A 22,160-nucleotide genomic window follows, 5' to 3' on the forward strand; every position below is an offset into this window, starting at 1 on the left:
ATGAATTTAGGGCACCTACACGGTTCTCATACCAAACACGTGCACCATCGTTAAGGCTGAAATATGCGTTTTTCAGTTTCTCTGCGTCATCCCACTTGTTGAACGCGGCAACACGTTCATTGTGCACCAGCCAATCTTCAACATCCTCATATATGGCGCCGTGGAAGGTATTCGGTGTTCGCGGATTGAGTAGCGTACAATGAATCGGCGTTGTGCCTTCCATACCAGCTGGGGTGGTCGGAGCTGCCATTTTCTCTGGGAGGAGTACGAACTCAGGGGCTTGTCCGCGGATCCTTCTGCTGGCGCGGTGTACAGGCGTAACCACTGGTATGGAGCTGGAGCTCCTGCTGCTCGGAAGGGTTCGGTGCATAGATTAGATTACCCAGGACCTCCACCAGTTTTTCACGCGCTAAGGCAAGAGTAATCAACAGTACGAGCAGCCAGACACGAAAAATGCCAGACCCAGTAAGGTTACATACTCTGCAGTTGCCGGGAAGCGTTAGAAGCAGTAAGGGATCTTTGAATGCTGTCGCGTTCTACTCTTAAAGGGGAAGCTTAGGCGTCCACTAAATGTTTAAACAGTTCCTTGAACAGGTATTGGTAAAACACTTGAGCTGAAAATTGAGGCTTCGTGAGTGAGCATAATCAGTGCCACACACCATATTTTCTGTTGTCAAATTCTATTTTCTGAAGTCAAATTCACGTAACCACTGACGCAAGCATCGGGTTGTAACCCCCAAGCGTCGCTTGAAAAGCCCAATTAAACGCGCTCCTCGTTTACAGGAGGTCGCGTGTTTCTTTGTTTCAAAGCGAATATCATTGCTTACTAAGAACAGCGTTTATTATCTATTTGGCTGACAAAAGGCAAAGACCACTCTCAATTGGAGTGGGTTTCGATTCGGCTGAGCCAGAACAGTGAATGTAGATAACCGGATGAGACGACGAAGCCAGCGTGTGCGAATGATCTGATTCTCTTTACTAAGCTGGCTGTGACTGGTCCAATATTGAGCCGGCGTGCAACGGAAGGCTAAAGATGTCGCTAAAACGGACTCTAAGCAAAGAAGAGTTGGCACAACGATGTTGTAAACAATCGGAAAGGGCTTGATGTTTTTTTGTGCCGCAAAGACGTTTATTAAACACGTGTAAATCCATGCTCCACAGCAGATCAGAGTAGGCAGTGCCAGAATGATCGGCCGACAGCCATCTTCTATTCCTTTCGGTTTAGGGCAGTCTCCGGCTATTTAAGAAAAATTAAGTTTTGATTGGCATATTAATGTGTATTTAAAGCGTACACGTGTTTTTAACGAGGTGAGTTTTCGCGGTGTTGTGACGTCGCGTGACAGACGGGCGAACTGAAGAAGCCCGAAATTTTTTACCAATAGTAGTGGGCTAATAGCGAAAAAGGCGTTGAACCAGAATTAATAATTTTTGTTTCGTTCGGTCTAATCGATGCTTAATCAAGGTGCACATATATCATATCAACCAGGGCGTTTTGCAGTTTTCGTGGTGCCGCGTGACAGACAAGCGAATTGTGGGTGGTGCGAAAATTTTCTGGCCCTTCGTGGAGGGCTGATTGCAGAATTGGAATAGAAAAGTTTGGAAAAGTTTTGTGTTATAGTGCCCATCGTCTGCGCAAAGGCAGTGTCTCATTCAATGATGCTACGACGCAGAACGATCATTGCTAGTACCATAGACACTCGATGAAGAAATCCTGCGTAGTATTCGCAACAAAATCCAGTGGCATCGCCACCTGTCGCACTGCAGAGTACCGGGGTGCCCGTTTTTCACGAATATGTCGCAACTGTAGCTTAAATAGGGTCAATGTTCACCCTTGTCGAGTGCGACCTGCGTAATTATAAGAACCTCTATTTAGGTTTTACAGCCACTCTTCGTTTCATCCATTAAACGTAAGGTATTTTATGGCGCTGTCAACAGATATAGTGGTTGCTGCAGACACCCTTTGCTCGAGAGGAGTCACAAGTTTCGACCATATGCATGGTATCCGCGATGGTTGACCCACCGTATTTCATACGACTAAGCACAATGCTGTTGTGCCATCATGGTTCACCAGCGGCATCCGGCCTGAGCACGACTAGTAAGCAACTCTTGAAGAGGGAAATACTGCCTATATAGGGCTCCTGAATAAAGTCTGAATACATTAGCACAGCCACTGTTCTGAGAGAATCTTGTTTGTGGTTGCGCTTTCCTCGGCGCTGTAGGGTTGTTTTCTTGCCGTCCTGATGACACTGTCCCATGTTTGCTACTGCGCGTACTAAGGACATAGAAAGAAAACAAATACGACATGTGGGGTTGCGCATACCATTGAATATTGTCAGTTCCTAAACGCACGCAAGTAAAGAAGAATGTATGCATGATTACTATTTGTGAAAACGTATGCGCGCAACTCTTTGTAGCATTGTGCGAGGGTATCTTTCTTCATAGAAGAAGGCCATTCAGCCCCTGTGACATGCCCTGGCTTCGCGCTTGGACAAATGTTTGTCATCGTCAACTATATCGTGTTAACTGCAAGGAACATTTCTTATGTGATCTATAGGCACAGTTAGCGAACGAACTATAACAAAAATGAGTTTTGATTGTCTACAGAATGTCTTTCGACTTCTTGTAGACGACGTTGCCTTTCCACAAATTCCTTCGTTCGGGGATACTAAAGTTACAGACTGTCTGTTGAAAAAGGTGATAAGGCTTCTATTTGTATTTGTCTACTCCCAATCTATAGTCGGTGTATGCAAAAAATTCAATAAGACGTAGGTAACTGTTGTCTACTTCGGTAACTATAGACTGCCTGTAGAGAAGAGTCAAAGCCCTATCCATTTATTATGGTTCATTCTTGCTCTATAGACAACAGTCGATAAGCTGTTGATTATTTTTGTCTGCTTCCAGTTTATAGATTGTCTATATGAAAAAGTTGGCAAGGTTTCTAATTTTGTCTACTCCAATTGTATAGTCGGTCTATAGGAAAGAATCAATAAGGTGCTTGTTTCTTTTTGTCTACTTTTGCTCTATAGACTACCTACAGCCAAAAGTCTATACAGTCTCTTTATACTTGTTCCATCCTTGCCTATAGGATTTCTATAGATGAGAGTATTTATGGTGTCAATTATTTTTGTCTACTCTCGGTTTACAGATTGTCGATAGATAAAAGTTTCTAAAACGTATATTTTTTGTCTCTTCGCCGTTTATAAGTTTGCCTTTCACCAAAGCCATTAAATTGTCTCTTTCATTTTGTATATGTTAAGCCTATAAGCCGTCTGTACAAAGCTTATTCGGTTGCCTATTTCTTTAGCCAATGTAAAAGTTATAAAATGTCTGCAGGCTAAACCTAGAAACGTTACCCTTTCATCTTTGTCATTGAATTACGTCCATCCTGGATTATTATATTAATAGATGATTTGGGGTTTTAGGGCCTGCTTGCAGATTTTCATCCAGGATTGCACTGCTTTTCAACATGGACCCTCTGGGGCATGCTTGTCTGGAATGCATCACCGATGCTGATTTTTATTTGCGAACCGCACCTGAACCAAATCTTAAAAAATATGCAAATGCCGCCTATCTGGACCGAGCCAAGGTATTGTTGTTTGCCGTCGCTTCGAGATACTCAAATTATTTTTTACATACGGCCTAATCAGATAATTAGTCCTAATGATTATTCAACTTCTGGGTTGTTATAATTACATGCAAAGTGTCAGAGAGAATTCTACACCAATATGCGAAACTTCCGACACAGCAGTGTTTTGCTCAATACATACTACATAAAATGGTTTGTCGACGTGAGAGAAAATCGCGATACACGCAAAATGCCCGCGCCACTGGCCGCTCGAGGCGCTTTGGGTGTCAAGCCAATCCGATCGGGATGTTATGAATGGCAACTTTAGCGACAAGCGGATTCCAAAACGGCATCAAGCTAAAAGCACCGAGGCTCGTTTGTAGCTGGCTATGCAGAACTTATGAGTGTGCGTTGAACCGACGTCGCGCAATTCGGTGTGCGCGTTATGTGTCGTCTGATTCTCAGATACTTTTTATGTTGTCCTGATATATCCGCTGTGTCACTAACATCGGGTGGTTTTTCGAAGACTGATATTCTTAACTACAAACTGATCAAACGTTCTCGTTCACTTAAAATGTATGCCAAATCATCTGAGCTCACCTAGATCTTCGCACGCGGTATGGCAGTGCGGCCGAGCATATGTGTAAGTCATTACTATATTGATTGCTTTGAGATATCACCAGAATAGACAAATGTGCGCTAACATATGTGGAGGTATAACCTTTGGCAGTGCGCTGGATGATATTCTGCAAATATGCTGTATTACTCATCGTCGCTGGTGATAATAAAAGCGCCTTACCTTGCTCCTAACGGGTCCTACAAACAGTGCATTCATCTAAGTGCGCGTTCAAGCTCCATACGAAAACCCACATCGTTTCTAACACAGCGCGACAAACCGTTTCCTTCCTCCATGACATATACTGATAAATGGAAAAGCCACCCGTTTCGCGTGCACGTCACGCAGAAATAGACAGATAAAGAGAGAAAGAAAAAATATAACAGGTAAAAGCTGATGGGACTTCTCGGAGCGCGCATGCATTCTTCGCCCTGAGCGCTTCTGCATGCGCAATGGCAGCAATGGGGCGCGCCATCTGTCCGCGTCAATTTGAATTCTAGAAAAAAAAAATACGGGGTATTACGTACCAAAACCACTATCTGCTCATGAGGCACGCCGTAGAGGGTGACTACAGAAATTTGGACCAACCGTGGTTCTTTGACGTGCACTTAAATCTAAGTACACGGGTGTTTTCGCCCCCATGCTACTGCGGCCGCAGGGATTTGATCCCGCGAATTCGAATGCTCAGTCACTGCTTCCGGCACGTCTACGCTTGTTACAGCGATGTTTGGTGTCTGCCTGCACCTTGGTGTCTGAGTATTCGCACCTCTTTCGTGCATCACACGTCAACTACACTGAACGGTATGATTTAGCAAAGGTGGTGCCGCCAAGAGCTCAGGACTCGTAGAACGCATTTCTTAGTGCCAACCGGCTGCCTATAGTGTAGGCCACTCGGGCATAGTCTCGATTTGTCGTTTACATGTTTTGAATACACGCTCTTCTTCTCGCTTCTATTATATGGAACGTGTTGCGCCAAGCGATCGCTCACGCTCGTTGATTCTACCCTCATACTGGACGTCCGGAAAAAAGAAAATACACCATTATTTTATCTGGATGTTGAGGAGCCACTAAGTGGATTTTGTGTGTTGAGCAGCCTACTGTGCGTACACCTCGTTTCGCGGCGCTCTATAGTGTTACCATAAACGATGCGCTCCTGAGCAGCAAAATTACTGTGATTCGCTTTGCGTATATGCCTCGCAATGGTGTTAGCGTGACGAATCTTCAAAAAGAGCGGTATAGTTGAATAAATGCTAGCGAACTCAGATGACAAGTCGTGTTCGCGGGACATCTATCAGCAGTGTGTGCGCTGCCCTTTTCGTAGGGCAAAAGTAGCAGCCTTTATGCGGATCCAGGCAGCCAATCTAAATATTCACTCCCGCCAAAGCTTTCGGAGTACGAAACACACGATACGCTCAGTCACTCCCAGCTTCGCAACTAAGCCGAAAAAAATAGAGAATAAATTAGTCGAATTAGGAAGGAACAGCGCCAACTAAGACGAGCACGAGAAGGAGAGTGACGCAGGACAAGCACCGACTTCATCTATCTTTTTTCAGCGAAAAATCTGCAAATATAAAAAAACTACAGGCATGCGCACAAGGACCATAATTCTTCATCTGCCAAACCGCTCAAGATATGACATCCCGTTTTTAAAGAGGGCCACGGAAATATCACTAAAACAGTTTTTTCGCTCTCTTCTTGATATGGAATGCATCCCAAACCACGCCTGCCTTTGTACCTCTGCTTCTGCCAAGAATATCTATCTCTTGGAACCGTGGTTCACACTTCTTGCAGTAGAGGCATTGTTTCCGTGCCGAATGTTCTGCCGCCCGGTCACACGCAGTGCAAGTTGCGCAATGTTGCGAAAGATGTGCACCGCCTTCTTTCAGCGATCGCACATGTTCAGCTGCACGGTCATTCACGCATCTTGGTGCGCATCATGACCGGGCGGCAGAACATTCGCCACGGAAGCAATGCCTCTACTGCGAGAAGTGTGAACCACGGTTCCGAGAGATTAAGATTCATGGCAAAAGCAGAGATACAAAGATACGTGAGGTTTTAGAGGAATTCCATATAATGAAGAGAGAAAAAAAACTGTTAGTGATACTTCAGTGACCGTCTTTAAAAAGGAGATGTCATATCTTGAACGGTTTGGCAGATGATGCATTATGGTCCTTCTGCGCATGCCTGTAGTTCTTTTATATATTTGTTGATTTTTCGTTGAAAAAAAGATAGATGAAGTCGGCGCTTGTCCTGCGTTGTTCTCCCTCTCGGGATCGTCTTAGTTGGCGCTGTTCCTTCCTAATTCAAGTATACGCCATCTAGCCCAAATGAATGTTGTTCTGAATAAACTAGTCACTCGCGGAAGCACCGTTTACACGTTTCAAATGAAGACATTGTGTTCGACGATTCTTTGATGACTTTTTTTTTAGGGCGGGCGGGGGAGAGTCTCTTTTTGAACAGTTTGGCAGCGGGAATTACTTTCCTGACTATCTGAAAAGCGTTAACGCCTTCCGATGCTTCGCCTTTCTGCAGTTTACCAGCTATTATTCCCTGTTTATCAACTGGTTTTATAGGTAGCTGCTAGGGCAGAATCGCATTCTGATAGTCGTGCATGGTATCAAGTCCTCTCTCTGCGTCATTAGGGTTGCGATTTTCCTTACTGTTTTATCAACTGCCATCGTCTCGGACAGACTGTATTCTACATGCGCTGTTCTAAAAAAGGGCCAGATTATCCATTTGGTGCCCTTGTCTTAATGTATAATGCCCAAGTTATCCAAATAATTTAGGGGGCATTCAACTTGTTCTTACAGTATCAGTACACTTAAGAGATTGTAACATGTTTTAGTTGATATGTAACCTTGCCAACACACCCAATTCCTTAGCATTCAACTGAAAGTGTAGCAAATATTGCATTCATCTTATAGTACGAGAAACAAAGACACTGCAGTCTGTTCTAAGCAGAAACAAATTGCAAATCTCTACGCGATCGCTCAAAACTGCTATTCCTATTCTGAGCATGTTCCTTCTGCAATGGCGGATTTTAATAACAGCCGAAAAGTGTACAGCTTGTCCAGACGTGTACCTTTGTTTCAGCAATTATTATAGGAATCATTTGGCATTCTCGTATTTTTTCTTATTTTGAAAAGTACGCTATATGTCATTTAAGCCTCTCTTGAAACGTATCGTTGCTGGCACCAGAGGCCACTACGGTTGTCTAACTGCTCATCGTAGTGTTACATGAATAAACATTATAATTGTAGTGTTTCGTATCAGCATGAAGTCTTTAGTCAGAGGTAAACGAAATTTACTAGAGACATAAGTGATGGCAGCAAATTGTATATGAAGCTACTAATGAACCGCAAAAAAGAATACTCACTGAATATTTTCCATCGCTATATTGCACTTGCTTTGCGTCCGAGTCTTTTTGTGCCCTTGTCCTCCGGGCTGCGTTCGTGCTGCCATGAATTACGAACTTGCCGAAGCCCTTGTCAGCTTTCTTAAACAATGGATTCCATTCAGTTTAATCTGATAGTGCATGTCAAGTTACTGACGCGTTATTCGTTTCTCTAAAGCATATCGAAGTGCAGTAAGTTGGCAAGCATTGGCCACAATATTCTTTTATTCAACTAAAACTGCTGGTGCCATAGACTGCCAGTGAATTTCCATGAAAACTGCCAGGGAAGGCTTGGAAAGAAATCAGGGAATTTGAAGACGTCAACATAGGTATGCTGTCATGGTATATTCCATACAAGGTTCCCAGATAACCTCTCTATTAAATATATTTTTAAAACGTTTCACCTGATAACAAATTCAGACAAATTGGTACCATATTCTTCAAAAAAATGAAAGTGAAGGATACTGACTTAGCGTTTCTTAATAAATTAGTTTGCGTTATCTTCAATGCGGGCCACTAAAGCGTTGTTGAAGTTTCTACAGGACAACAACGTAGACGAGCGGTTGCAGAAGGCCACTGTACTACATACAAAATCAATCACCACTTTACTTATTATCATCATTCATCCCAGTACTTTCACTCCCCTTCCCTCTTCCCCAGTGCAGAGTAGCAGACTAGAGCGCACTAGCTCCAGTCGACCTCTCTGTCTTTCCTGTCAATAAGTTCTATCTATCCATCGTTAACTAAAAGCCTGGAATCTCGAAACCTTAGGAAAAATACTCATGTTTGAGAGCACCTGAAATAATTTACTGTGATAGCATTCATTCGAACAGCAGTTCCAGTTTTGTTTCTCATGAGGTGCATATGCGTCTTGCTATGACACAGAAAGTGCTCACGTGGTATTTCTGGTGTTCATGTGGTATACCTAACTTGCAACCGTGTCAGCATTTCCAAGAGGCCTCATTATCTATAAGAAACTAGGAAATTACCATATCAATACAATTATTCCTTGTTCCTTCAGTTCAAGTTTTGACCAATGATGTTTTCGTTTAAGAGTATGGCAAATAAATTTTAATGTGTAATAATGAAAATAAATTACAAAATTTAGCATGATACTATCAATACTCCATTAACTCTTCTTAGCATATTATTCTGCGCGGGCACATTTAATTACTAGCCAAGAAGACGTGCAGGCTGTCCAACAGGGTAACCTTGTTTTCGCAATTCATATAAAAATCAGTTGGGATAAGTACATTATTGTGTCATACATGAAATTGTCATAAAAGGAACATAGTGTTGCTTCAGCATCAGCAGCAGTTCTGACTGTCTAATTGTTCATTGCACCTTAAATGACGCATTGTGTAATGGTACACATTTGTATTGATCAACAGCCATGAGTCATAATTGAAGTAAATTAATCATTTCCTTAAGTAGTTATAGCAAACATATTAAGCTGCCTAATGAACGTAAAAAGCCCACACAAATACTAGATTTGCCTCATATTGTTGCATCTACTCATTTGCAGCTTTCACTTGCAACGCCTTTGGAACGAATGACGTGAAAACCAAGGCCAGCCTGGCGATCAAGCTTGCAAAGTCTTTAAATAGCCTCTATCGATTGTAGCAGAAGACATGCATTTTAATAAAATCGTATGCTATATCGTGCAATAAACAGTTATTTCAATATTGGTGTACTTGTTTCTGTTGTCGCAGTGCATGAGTCCTCACTATTGGAATCGATACAATTTTAATCTGTTTATGCAACATATGAGAGTGCAGCTGGATGAGGAGCACTATTAATCCATTAACATTAATTCATAAGTACAGATGAGAAGCAACAGGTACACATGCATAACATACATAGAAAAATTTTTGCCACCAAATATAAATAAATTTTAACTAACTTGTAGATATATTGCAGACTTCATTCAAGAGCATGTATTGTGTGTAACTAATATTTCCTTAATGTGCATATGCACGAAGCCTTATACAGCTTTAAATTAAGATTCACGGCTACATGCTTTTGGCATTTTTCGGCTTCTTGCATCCGCATGCATTTCTTTTTGTGAACAGTTTGCTACCTATGCTCCCATACGCATAGTCGATACAATAAATGTTATAGACATTTCTAGCAAACTCCTTATTAAAAAACCCCAGCAGTGATGTTTTTATATCATCAAAATAAAATTACCTGCCTAATCATAGTTGTCAAAATGTGGTCTATATAGCTATTACATAAGGTGTCCTAGCTATATCAGCCAAGCTGGTCAATGAAAATACAAAATAAAAATTTGGTTCATGAAACACAGTTATGGAAAAGACCTATAGGTCTGACCTCTTATACCTGAAAACCATAGGTCTTAAAATCGCATCTCATTGCAGTGTCTTCCTTTAATATCATTCTTCGTTGAACAGCTTCCCTAAATTTGTGTTAGCTGAGGCACCCTGTATAGACAATCGTCGACAAAAAGTGTAAGTCTAAAATCTGTATATGAGCTATAGGCTGGTCTATACTAATCGTCTATACGCAGTCTATAGATTACAATCTGCAATATGTGTAAGGCCACAAGTCCATATACAGACCATAGCTTGGTCTATAGGAATAGTCTATAGATAGATTGTGGATATTTACTTATACACATTTCATAGACCTTAGCCTACATATGTAGAACTACCCTTTTGTCTATAGACATTCTGCAAACATTAGTGAACAAAAGCGAATTTTCAATAATGTATACACAGTCTATAGTCGGTCTATTCTCAGACATTTTGTAGACTAGCCTACAGAAAGTGTAAGGTCGTAAATTCTAGAGTGTCTATAGATTACTGTAAGGAAGTATCATTGAAACCCTACTGACTTCGGGCGGACAGATTTATAACCTTTATATGGACTTTCTACAAATACTTTCGTGAGAGGTTTTAGCGGCTCCTATCTAAAAAAAAGCTAAAGTTCGACTAAACGAGTCTCTGATGTGGATGTTATCTGTAGATTTCTTTTATGGGGTGTCGCGCATCTGCACTCACTGGGAGAAGACGCGACCAAGCGCCAAACGCTTCACCACAACCACTCACCCTTTGCCGCTGAATATTTTGATGTAGTCTTTCTCGTTGGTGCGTTCAACAAAGCGAACGCATGTTACGTTCTCTATCGAGTCCATGGCTTTCCTAATTAACTCATATTGATTTTTCAACTCTGCAATAAACAACAGCACACAAAATTACGGAACCATTGAAACTTGGTAGGTTTGGTACGTTAAAAATACTTTGAAAGGCCTAGTTCACCAGATAATAATGTTCGACCACAGGCTTAAGAAGGAATAAATAACTCGCTAGGGAACTTTAAATGCTAATGCGTCTGATTACAGAAGCCCGTCTCAAGCCTCGTAGGCTCTTCTAAACAATGATATCTTCTGGGAATTAGCAGTCTCAGGAAGAGTTGCTGTGATATTTGTCGTCGTGCTGATCCTGTCCGCACTATACGCGGCCGCTGTAATAAAAAGGCGGTTTCGCCAAGTAGTAAATGAATTAACTACACGACTATTGCATAATAACGCGTTTTGTAGAAATCTGTTTTTCTTACCAAGTGCGCGTAGAAACAGAGGACTCTACGCACCGAAGGCAGTTCCGTGAACATTATATCGCGCGAAAGCAGATGACATTATGGTATCTTGCAACCACTGCACAAGCGCGCTGGTTAAGCAAAATTACATGGAGATTTAGCGATAAATGCAAAACAAATACGTTAGCACCACGTCGCCACTATTCGAGGCACCATATCCATAATTTAAACCGCTTGTACCTATGTTCAAAGCGCTTTTCGAGAGCTCAATTGACGCACGTGCCGTGTATATATATATATATATATATATATATATATATATATATATATATATATATATATATATATATATATATATATATATATTGATATGAATGACCAGAAGGGAAACCGATAGGACCAATTTTTATTAGTCACTGCATACGCCTACAACATACAGAGCCACCAAGAACAGTATCGGGGAAATTATCTGCAGGTCATAGTTCACTTGAAGAAATGATCAATCAATGGACATGGGAGTGTATAAAAAGCAACTGGCTGCCGGTGGTATACAACCCCACTTCTTCGCATTACGCGTGCGATGCTTTTACCGTTTTCCCATCCACTTTCTGGGGTATTGATGTTTATCTACTAAAACTATTCCTTGAAGTGTTATACGTGGTGATTATTTTCCAACCCGTCATGAACATCGTCGCCGTGGAGACCAGCGAACATTCGGGGATCCTTCTGAGTGCTAGGAATGGTCCAAGAAGGTGTCCCGCCAGCAGCACGCACAATGGAAGTTGCCGTGTTGGGCTACTGTTTATGCGACACGGCCGACGGCAGTTGATACAAGTAGCGAGCCGAGCGGAGCTCCAAGGCTACACTGAAGAGGAATATCGAGAGACGAGAGCACTGAGAACGTGGAAAGCAACCATCATGACCACAGGGGTTACTTTGCAGGTCGTCCTTTTCCATCAGCAAGCGAGCCACACACCATTACGGTCCCAAGTGAAGGCAATCACTATGTACAGGTGGGGAAGACGATATGCACTTGTAGTGCTCAGAACACACACACACACACACACACACACACACACACACACACACACACACACACACACACACACACACACACACACACACACACACACACACACACACACACACACACACACACACACACACACACACACACACACACACACACACACACACAAACACACACACACACACTCACACACACACACAAACACACACACACATATATATATATATATATATATATATATATATATATATATATATATATATATATATATATATATATATATATATATATATTCAAACGTGTACTTGTTTATCTTTCTCGGCTGACAGCTTTTTTCACCGGCTAACAAAGGCTTAACGTTGTCGCACCCAGCAGGACGCGCCTGCATCTATCGAAAGTTTTTATGATGCTATCAATGGTTCTATCCATTGCCTGTTGTCACCGAACCTTGTGTAATCTGATTCTGTGCGGGGCACGAATTGTGTAGTCCTTTCTGGAAGACACGCGCTCACGAGCGTTTATTGTGGAACCTTCTATGACTCTTGCATAAAACTGACGCGCTTGCCCCGCCAATCAGATTTCGACGATCGCCAACTGTGTTCGCCGCTTTTGTGCTTTGAGTGCAACTTCATTTCCTGGGCACGAGTTCACCCAATAAAAACTTAGTTTCGTTATTCACAATTCTGCTGCTGTTTTCTTCGTCATTACAATAAGACATCTTATGAAGGTGCTTCTGTGTGCATATACGGAATGCCCCCGTCAACACCATACGCAGAAGGCAGTACCAGCGTCGCTCCAGAATATCGAGCAAGCGACGGGCTACAAAACCTGCCCCCGGAGCATGTACTTGTACCTGAGACAACCAGAAAGATCGTGGCCATGTCAACAACCACAAGCAGCCCCAGCGTCACGCACCATGCTGTAAAAGGCCAGGGAGCCACCAAACTTCCGTGGATCATCGTTTGAAGACCTGGAAAACTGGCTGAAAACGTTCGAAAGCGCCGCCACATTTAACAATGGAAACAGCAATGACAAGCCGCGCCATGTCTTCTCCTCATTTAAAGACGCCGCCAGGGTGTGGTTCTTGAATCGAAAAACCACCCTAACAACGTGACACCTACTTCGCCGCGACTTCCTGCTCACATTCATGAGTGTGGTGCGCAAAGAGCGAGCGCAAGCCCTGCAGAAAATTCGAGGACAACTGTCCAATGAAACCATCGCTATCTTCCCAGAAGAGATGACCCGTCTTTTCCTAAATGCCGACCCGGGAGTGTCCGAGGAGAAAAAATTCCGCTACCTTACGCGGGACGTAAAGCAAGAACTTTTCGCCGTACTGATCCGTAATCCACCGAAGACCGTAGCTGAGCTTTTCATAGAGGCAACGACAATGAAGAAGACGCTGGAAATGCGAACCCGTCAATACAACCGCCAAGTGCTTTCGCCTAAGAGCGAAATTCAAGGCCTAGGTCCTGATGAGCTCCGAGAGACCATTAGAACCGCCGCACGCAAAGAACTGCGCAGTATGTTCCCTTTGACGCAGCCTCAAGTAGCATCTATTTCTGATATCGTCCGATGGGAGATCCAGCCGTAACTTGGAGTCTCCGAATCACCGCAGCCTCGGCCGGAAGCGATGACCTGCGCCGCCGTAGCCCGCCGCCACGCTCCCTCTCCACGCCAGGACCCGGTAACGCCGCCGTTGCGTCGTTCGCCGCCGCAGCAGCCAGCCCTCTCGTCGCCCAGCGCAGCTACCCAATGAAGACATACTTGTATGTATGGTCTGCTCCACACCGCCACTAGCTCTGCTACCGCCGCTAAGAAACGGGCCATGTCTACCGTTAGTGCCATTGTTGTGTTTTGGGACTGCGAGACTTCGTTGTCAACGTGCCTCGTTAACAGCTTGGCGAACGGCCTCGTGGCGCCGCCGACTACATCGCCGCAACACAGAGGAGACCCTGACGTTCCTTGCGTTCGCCGTCACCAGAACGCTGCCAGTCACCGCAGCGTTGACCGCACACAGGGACTAGTACGTGGCCGGCCCGTAAGCCTGTATTCGGAAAACTAAAAGACGCAGCCGATGGAGGTGCAGTTGTTGTCCGCCTAGATATCGAAGATCCTCCTCCGCCGCCGACGACGACGCTTCAAGTTATATCTTGACGACGTAGGAATATCTTGACTTGACGACGTAGGCCGCCATCGCGACGGAGTCTCGAAGCCAAGGATACGCCGACAAAGAGACTTGACCGCCAACGTACCAGCTACAGAACGCTACGTAGCCGTCACGCGACACCACGACCGAATTACAATGCAAGACGGAGAACCACCAACCTCAATGTGCTTTTCGAGGGCCACACCATCACCGCTCAAATGTGACACGGTAGCAGACTACTCCGTCACCAGTGGACCTTTTGTCGCCAAGCTGAAGAAACTCAAGATTACATGGGACGGCCCTGATATCCGGACAACAGGAGGACACCTTGTAATGTCGACTGGACGCTGCACAAGAAGAGTTCCAGCGCATGACCGGCCTTACACGGGGAGTCCAAGTCGAAGTCGATAACGCTGTCCAAAGACGAAGCGATACTGCTGGAAAGGACCTTAAGAGTGCTTGAAAACCAAGTCAGCATCCCACCTCGGTCCAACAAAGCCATTTCCGTCGGCACCGGAACACCCGCAGACGTAGAAGTCGTTATTGAGGGTGACCAACGTCTACTGCTCGACCGCGAAATTTGTGTCGCTAGAGTGGTTGCTCAACTGCACGAAGTAAAAGCGAAAGTGATATTAAGAAACTTCAGCGTGGAGTTTAAGCGCATCAACAACGGCACAATGATCGCATGCATCCAGAAAATTGTGGAAACCAGCAATGTGTTTATCCTCTCTTACTCCGTCGTACCTTCCTCGGCTGTCAAAGTTCAGGAACGAGCCTTGGACATAAATCCAAGTCTTCTCTTGAGTAAGCAGCAGCGATTTAAAAGTCTCCTCCAACAATAGAAAGACTGCTTTTTTGACGTGATCGTGTATTCGAGAAACACCAGTTGCAAGGCATCGCATAATAACGGAAGAATCCGCTCGACCGCTTCGCCATAGCTCTTCCAGAATTTCGACACGAAAACGTGAAGCTATAAGGCAACAAGTCGATGAAATTCTGCGCGAAAATATCAGCCTGCCATCGAAAAGATGGTGTGCACTTCCTGCAGTCTTAGTGAAGAAAGGACATAACCCTGCGTTTCAGCGTCCATCATCGTTGGTTAAATAAGGTCGCAGAAAAAAGTATGTATACCCTCACCCAGGCATAGACAACGCATTGGATCTGATCTAAAACGCTAAGGACCTTTCGTCGATGGGTCGCAGGACTGGCTACTGGTAAAAAATTCTACGATAAGGATCGAGAACACCGCCTTCATCAAGCGACCAAAGTAAAAGGTGCATCTTCACCCATCTCTACTTGATCACTTAGCTCGCCATTCCATGTTGTATCATCATACTTGCTGTCTTCTAGGAAAGGTTTCTTGCTCTCGGTTTTACCCTCAGCCATTATTCCTGAATTCGCCGAAGTTGATTCCGAGTTGTGGAGAACCAAACGTGCCGGCTTTATGAAGCTCTGTGATGCCTGCAAAGCCCCAGGATTTTCATTACGGCCTTTAGCATCATTCATATGGCTTTCTACACTTGGACGAGCATAAGACTCGTGACGAGGTTCTCGGCTTACGACTACTGTAGTGGCAGAGTAAAAGCAGGTCCTCAAGAAAGGAACGTCGTACCTGTAAGGCGCCTGGCTCGCTGAATCTTCACCCGACGTCTTGTTAGTCCGATCGCATACATCCTTCTACGTCTTCAATGATAACCGTAAATGTCCAAAAAACAGAAAAATCAGCGCAGCACACAAAGACAGCGATCGAACAGATACACTTCTGTTGTTGTCCTTGGTGTGCGTGTTTGTTGGCTTCTTCTGATATGACTAGTAAAAATCGGGCCCCTCGGTTAACCCTCTTTCTTCTAGTTCATTACATAACTGGAGTATCGAATCCGGCAACATTGACGCCTTCAGGTAGCATGTGTGGGTTTATTCAGCGCTTGCTTTCACCCAAAAATATCACGTTCTAGTGACCCCTGCGGCAGAAAGAATGTTCCATATCCGCCGCGAAGGTCTGCGAGCGGTGGCATTGGCTAACACTCCCAGGGTTTTAGTAGGAAACATAAATACCGAAGAAAGTGGATGGGGAAACGGTGCCGCGGTAGCTCAATTGGTAGACCGTCGCACGCGAAATGCGAAGGTTCTCAGATCGTTCCCCACCTGCGGCACGTTTTTTCATCCGCTTTCATTTCCAATAATGCACCGTTCCTTTACTTCATTGATAAAGCCCGACTAATTTCCCTTGTGTTGTCCTTGCTGTCAAGTGCTTGTTGGCTTCTTATGATATGACTATATATATATATATATATATATATATATATATATATATATATATATATATATATGTGTGTGTGTGTGTGTGTGTGTGTAGTAACTGGACACAGAGATTCGAACCCGCGACCAACACCTTTCCGGGGCGGTCGCCCTACCGCTTGAGCTAATCCTGGTTACCCGAAGTCGTAGACCACACTGGACAGGCGTTGGTCCCACGCTTGAATGCCGTACCAGGACTGTTTTTTTCTCAGCTGCCAAACTTTCTTTCTGAGAAACCTGTCTTCGTTTCATTTGTTGTCACGGGCTCCATTCGGATACATGATAATTTTTCCCTCCACAAAACGTAATCTATCAGACAGCGCAATTAAGCTGGGCTGTTTCTCTCGTCTCTGATCCTCGTGTCGCTGTTTTATAAATGAGGGTTAACCAAGTCGCACAAGTATCGACCTTGCTTCAGCTCATTGCATTCAGTATAGGCATATCCTCTACTTACCGGATGGAATAGTGAGACTCTCCACCAAAATACCTTATTGCGGAGGCTGCACTGAGATTCAATGTGAGGGAAAGTGAGCGAGGTTGTGTTAAGTCGTGCTGTGTTGCTCTTTGGGACTTTCTGTTCAGTTCTACGTTAGAGTTCTGCGAGCGCATGAACATCATGTTGGCAATTTGCAATGTGAGAGAAGGCCCACATTCATTTCAATGTTGAGTTCTTTCGCGAGCGACAGTAGCTTGCACGAGAAGAAAAAATACTCTCAGCTTTGCATTTATGAGTTCACATATGACAAATCATAAAATGCCACTGAATTTTCGAGACATGTGTACTGATTTCCACACAGCTTTGTTTTGCATGACAGCTACCAAGATAATTCGGACCTATGTAACAGCTCCGTAAATACCTCGGATGACACAACGACAGGAAGGGGGACTTGCTTTTCCTTGTGCTCGTTCCTGTTCTAGGCATTCCTAGTGCTAGCCAATTACCCCCACTTCTGTATTACGGACCAACCAGTAAAACATTATCCTGTACGTGTGCTAGCTCATAGTGCTGAAAGGACAGAGTTGCAGTTAGGGTGGCAAGGCGACGTTTGGATGCCTTGAATCCTTGTGTCATATCTTCTAATAAACTTTTAGAAAGAAAAAAAAACGTGAAAACTATCAAAACAGTATTTGCGCAACCGTGACAAAAAGGAGATATACGAATGTCGGAACCGTTTAACCAACGCCTACAACAGCCTATATACACACACTGAAATGTCTGACAACACACAAGAGAGCGGCTGCGTTATTTTGCAGGTAGTCACGGTGTAGGAGCTCTAAGACATCCGATATTCATGTTATTGGATACTGAGACACAAGAACCGCTTATTACAACTTGTTTAGTTTATTTATTCAAAGGCAAAGAAGAGGCAAGCAAAAACTAGGGAAACTAGAAAGATGCCATGAATGCAATACCTACAAGACAAAAATTCGCGGTCTAATAACGATAGTGATGTACGCCTTGCGCACGCTTCGCGCTTCATAATGAAATAAGGCTTCGGAGATTTCGGCGCTTTTGGTATATTTACTGGCATTACGAAATTTATTGGGATTAGCTCATGGCAAGCAGAAACATTATAAGCAATGCTATGAGAAATCAATCAAGAAGGTTCCTTTAAAGTATAACGATTCTCAGGCATACGGTCATTCGGTAGTGTCTAGTATGCCCAATGTATGCTTTGTTACGGACTGCAGAAATGTAAGAATTTACATTTCATCTGCAGTGGCCAATCTTGAAGCTCTATTTCAGAACTCAGACATGCTGAGGAGCGCGATTTCCGTGGCATTTCATGTGCTGCTTTTACTTTTTCATACTTTCGAACTTGAGAAGAACTGGAAAAGAAAGTTGAACGATATTGGACGTCCAGCATTTGTCCTTTACAGTGGGCGGCGTTCCATTTAAAAGAATTCCAAGCACACTATCCGGCCGTGCATTAAGTCAATGTCAAGCAAAAGAATCTATGTTCTTTAGCGGTGGAAGCGAAGCATTAGCCTTGCCGGAAGGTTGGAAGTAACTTGCGCCTTAATCCTTCGTTTGAAAGAACTGCAACGGTTGAAATGAAATTGTTAACGTAATAGTGACCCATTGCGACCGGCGGTACATCCACAATACATTCTGCAATGAACAATATACAGTAAAATAACAAAAGACACCAATGAATTGTTACGCAGGAAGAATCATATTTAAGCTAGTTGACCTGCTAGCAACAACGAAAATGAAATTTCTTGACACGAATGACATTGAAAATGCACTCTAAATCGTCTTTCGCACTCAACACGCTTCAGATAATGTCAGTGTTCAATTTTGTGCCCGTGTACTCCACAAGAGCCTCAGTGCCGTTGTGCCGAACCGAGGGGTCGCAGCGGCGCGCCAGAATCAGAGGACCAGCGTAGCGGGCTCTTAGAACGTACTGGCATGTGCCGCGTTTGCGCCGTCAGCCCGTGCTGGCCAAATTTGCCGACCGAGAGCGCCGACCTTTCGCGTCCGCGCGTAGCAGCGTCTGTGGGCGCTACACCGTCTTTCATACGTCTATTAAACTAGCACAGATACACTTTTGTGCACTGTTTCTTGAGCGGTTTCAACTTACCAGGGGATATCGTGTAAGGAATGGTTGCTCCGGGCCACAACAACTGCTTTATAGTAATGGCGTTCACCTGCACGAAACACAGCAGATGTATACACGGAGTGCTCCGCGCTCTACTTTGATATCAAGATTGTTTCTTGTCTCACATTTGAAATGCAAAGCTCTGAAAGAATACACGTGGCTTTGTCGATGAGCGGGGGGCTTGATACCTCTGGTACACGAGTACTCATAAGACCATCGGGCTAGGGGGCATCTACTGAAATGTCACTCGTGTTGGGTGACACACGTAAAAGAAGTATTTCTTTTTGATAGGGGTCCTTTGTGAAAAGGGAGATATTCGAACTCCTTCATGGGATAACCCCTTCAAGACTACAAAATCTGACAAAACTCAATGAAACGTTTAAAACAATTCTAGTGCTTGCAAAGACGATCTTATACCTGGAAATGACGCAATGTTTAGCCGTGATCTGTTACCGCAGCTATGCTCTCAAACCATCGCAGCACTTGCCACAATTATAATCGGCGCCTTTATGTCATATTGGCCTTTGTCAGCTTTAGCTATCGGTGGCATTTTCACCATATGTCTTAAACGACGTAGCTTGATTCGCATGGCTCTTGTTTGACAGCGCTTGAAAGCATCACACAGTTGTTGAGCCCGATATTTTTTTCTCCATTGAGACCGATTTGTATTAAATACATGCGTACAGCTGCCCAGCGGGAACGCTATGGCCCTTTTGCACAAAGATGCTGTTCTCTCATGATGCAGACGTTGACATGCTTACAGAGACGTGGTTGAGCAGTGAAATATTTGACAGTGAGTTTGTTCCTAAGGGCTATAAGGTCTTTCGGGGTGACCGCGACAGAAGAGGTGGAGGAGTGGCAATTTTGTACAAATCATCAATGCAACTTTTTAGTATGCCCGATGTGCAAGATATTGAAGCTGTCTTTTGCAAAGCATACATCAACAAGGTCCGCTTCATCCTTGGTGTTTTTATAGGCCTCCAAACTCTTCTGCTGCGGTACTTGAAAACTTAAGGGAATATATGCACTGCCATGTAAAATGATATGACAGAATACTACTGGCAGGGGACTTTAATTTACCAAGCCTTGATTGGCACACCTTTTCATTGCATTCTGCTCACAGTATTGATAACACAATTGTACTCACGTTTCACTTACTGCAAATGGTAAATAATTTCACGAGAGTACAGGGAGCTGTAGGCTCAATTCTGGACTTATTTTTTGTAAGTGGCGCCACCCGGAATGTGATAACCTGTGAAGTCCCAAACGGGATTTCTGATCGCAAAGCTGTCTTGTTGTGCTTGTCAAATGTCTACTCTGATTGCAAAAATGGTGTTCATTTGTTTCCCAATTTTTCTCGTGCGGATGATGAATCTATTCTAGATCTGCTTGCATTCTACTTCGATGACTTCAGAAACAGCACTTGCAATGTAAATGACTTATAGCTTTCTTTTAGGGGAATTGTCTCTGAGTGTATCCAACGTTTCAATCCCACAATTGCAAAATATTCTGTGCACCGTAATCCATGGATTTCTCGCAAGACGTCACGCTTACATCGAAGGCTTAAAAGGTTAAAAGTGAAAACAAGAACAAATGTAACCTAAAAATCGATTGCAGAAGGCACTTCAGAACAACTAAAATAGAAAATAATTTGCGACACAGAAAAATATTACGGAACGATCCTGCCTTCGTTTATTAAAGCATCTACCGAGAGATTGTGGCGCCAAATCACACCTAAATCTTCTTCTACCAGTGGGTTCAGGATAGACGGCAAATGTGTAAGTGATGAGACTGTCGTTTGTCCTGCTTTTAACACATTCTTCCAGTCGGTATTTACCAAAGATAATGGTTGCCTTCCCAACTTTTCTATATCGCTTCCTGTTATATCTGACGTTGTCATTTCTGTGAGCGGCGTTTTTAATTTGCTATTGAATGTTGATACTAAAAAGTCACCAGGACCAGATAAAATACCAAACGCGTTTTTAAAGCGTTATGCGGAATGGTGTACTAAGTACCTATATTTTGTATTCACCAGATCTTTACGCGATGGTTCCCTACCGGATGACAGGAGGATGGCCGAAATCAAACCTTTACATAAATCCGGGAAAAAAAAAACACACATAGACATTACCGACCAGTGTCTCTTACATCTACATCATGCAAAATTTTAGAGCATATAATTCATAAACATATAGCAGGTTTCTTAGAAGAGCACAAGGTACTTACAGATGTCCAACATGGTTTCAGACATATGTTTTCTAGATTTACTCAATTAGTTGAGACTGCTCACGATCTCGCCCAGGCAATTAATGAAGGGAAGCAAACAGATATTGTGTTCATGGATTTTCGTAAAGCATTTGACCCCCAAGGTATCATATAACAAATTAATCGATAAAGTAGGGTATTATATAAAAAATGAACAGATACTTCTATGGATCAGAGCCTATCTTACTAACAGACACCTATTTGTCACCTTAAACAATACTTCTTCTAACAATACAGGGCTTTCGTCTGGAGTCCCCCAGGGGTCCGTTTTGGGACCACTTTTATTTCTATTATTTATAAATGACGTAGTCGCAGAACTTTCAGTTTCCGTGAAACTTTACGCAGATGACTGTATTTTGTATGAAAAGATATCTTCTGTTGACGATCAGGTGCGTCTAAATAATGACCTAGCAAAGGTCACTGCTTAGTGCGTACAAAGGCAAATATCTATTAATTTTGAAAAAAGCGTTTTATGAGAGTCACACATAAGAAAGAACCTCTTCAATTTGCATATAATGTTGACAACGTATCTCTGTCAGAGGTAAGAGAGTACAAATATTTGGGCCTATGGATAACCAATGAGCTTTCCTGGACGAAGCACATAGATACTGTTCTTGCAAATTCTTTGCGTCAACTGTTTTTCTTGAGGCGCTCACTGAAATCATCTACGTCTGGTGTTCGTTTA

General features: G+C 43.4%; 1 protein-coding gene across 1 annotated transcript in view; it reads right to left on the reverse strand.

Annotated features, from left to right (window-relative positions):
• Positions 1–22,160, reverse strand: part of LOC142576392 (astacin-like metalloprotease toxin 5) — a 65,194-nt gene that overhangs the window by 16,301 nt on the left and 26,733 nt on the right. Inside the window, exons 3-4 of the mRNA XM_075686509.1 lie at positions 19,193–19,259; positions 10,647–10,767 (exon numbers count right to left, since the gene is read on the reverse strand). Of these exons, the coding sequence (XP_075542624.1) occupies positions 10,647–10,767; positions 19,193–19,259 (188 nt within the window). The remainder of the gene's footprint in view (positions 1–10,646; positions 10,768–19,192; positions 19,260–22,160) is intronic.

The sequence above is a fragment of the Dermacentor variabilis genome, chromosome 3, assembly GCF_050947875.1.
Source record: "Dermacentor variabilis isolate Ectoservices chromosome 3, ASM5094787v1, whole genome shotgun sequence".
Classification (NCBI taxonomy): Eukaryota; Metazoa; Arthropoda; class Arachnida; order Ixodida; family Ixodidae; genus Dermacentor; species Dermacentor variabilis.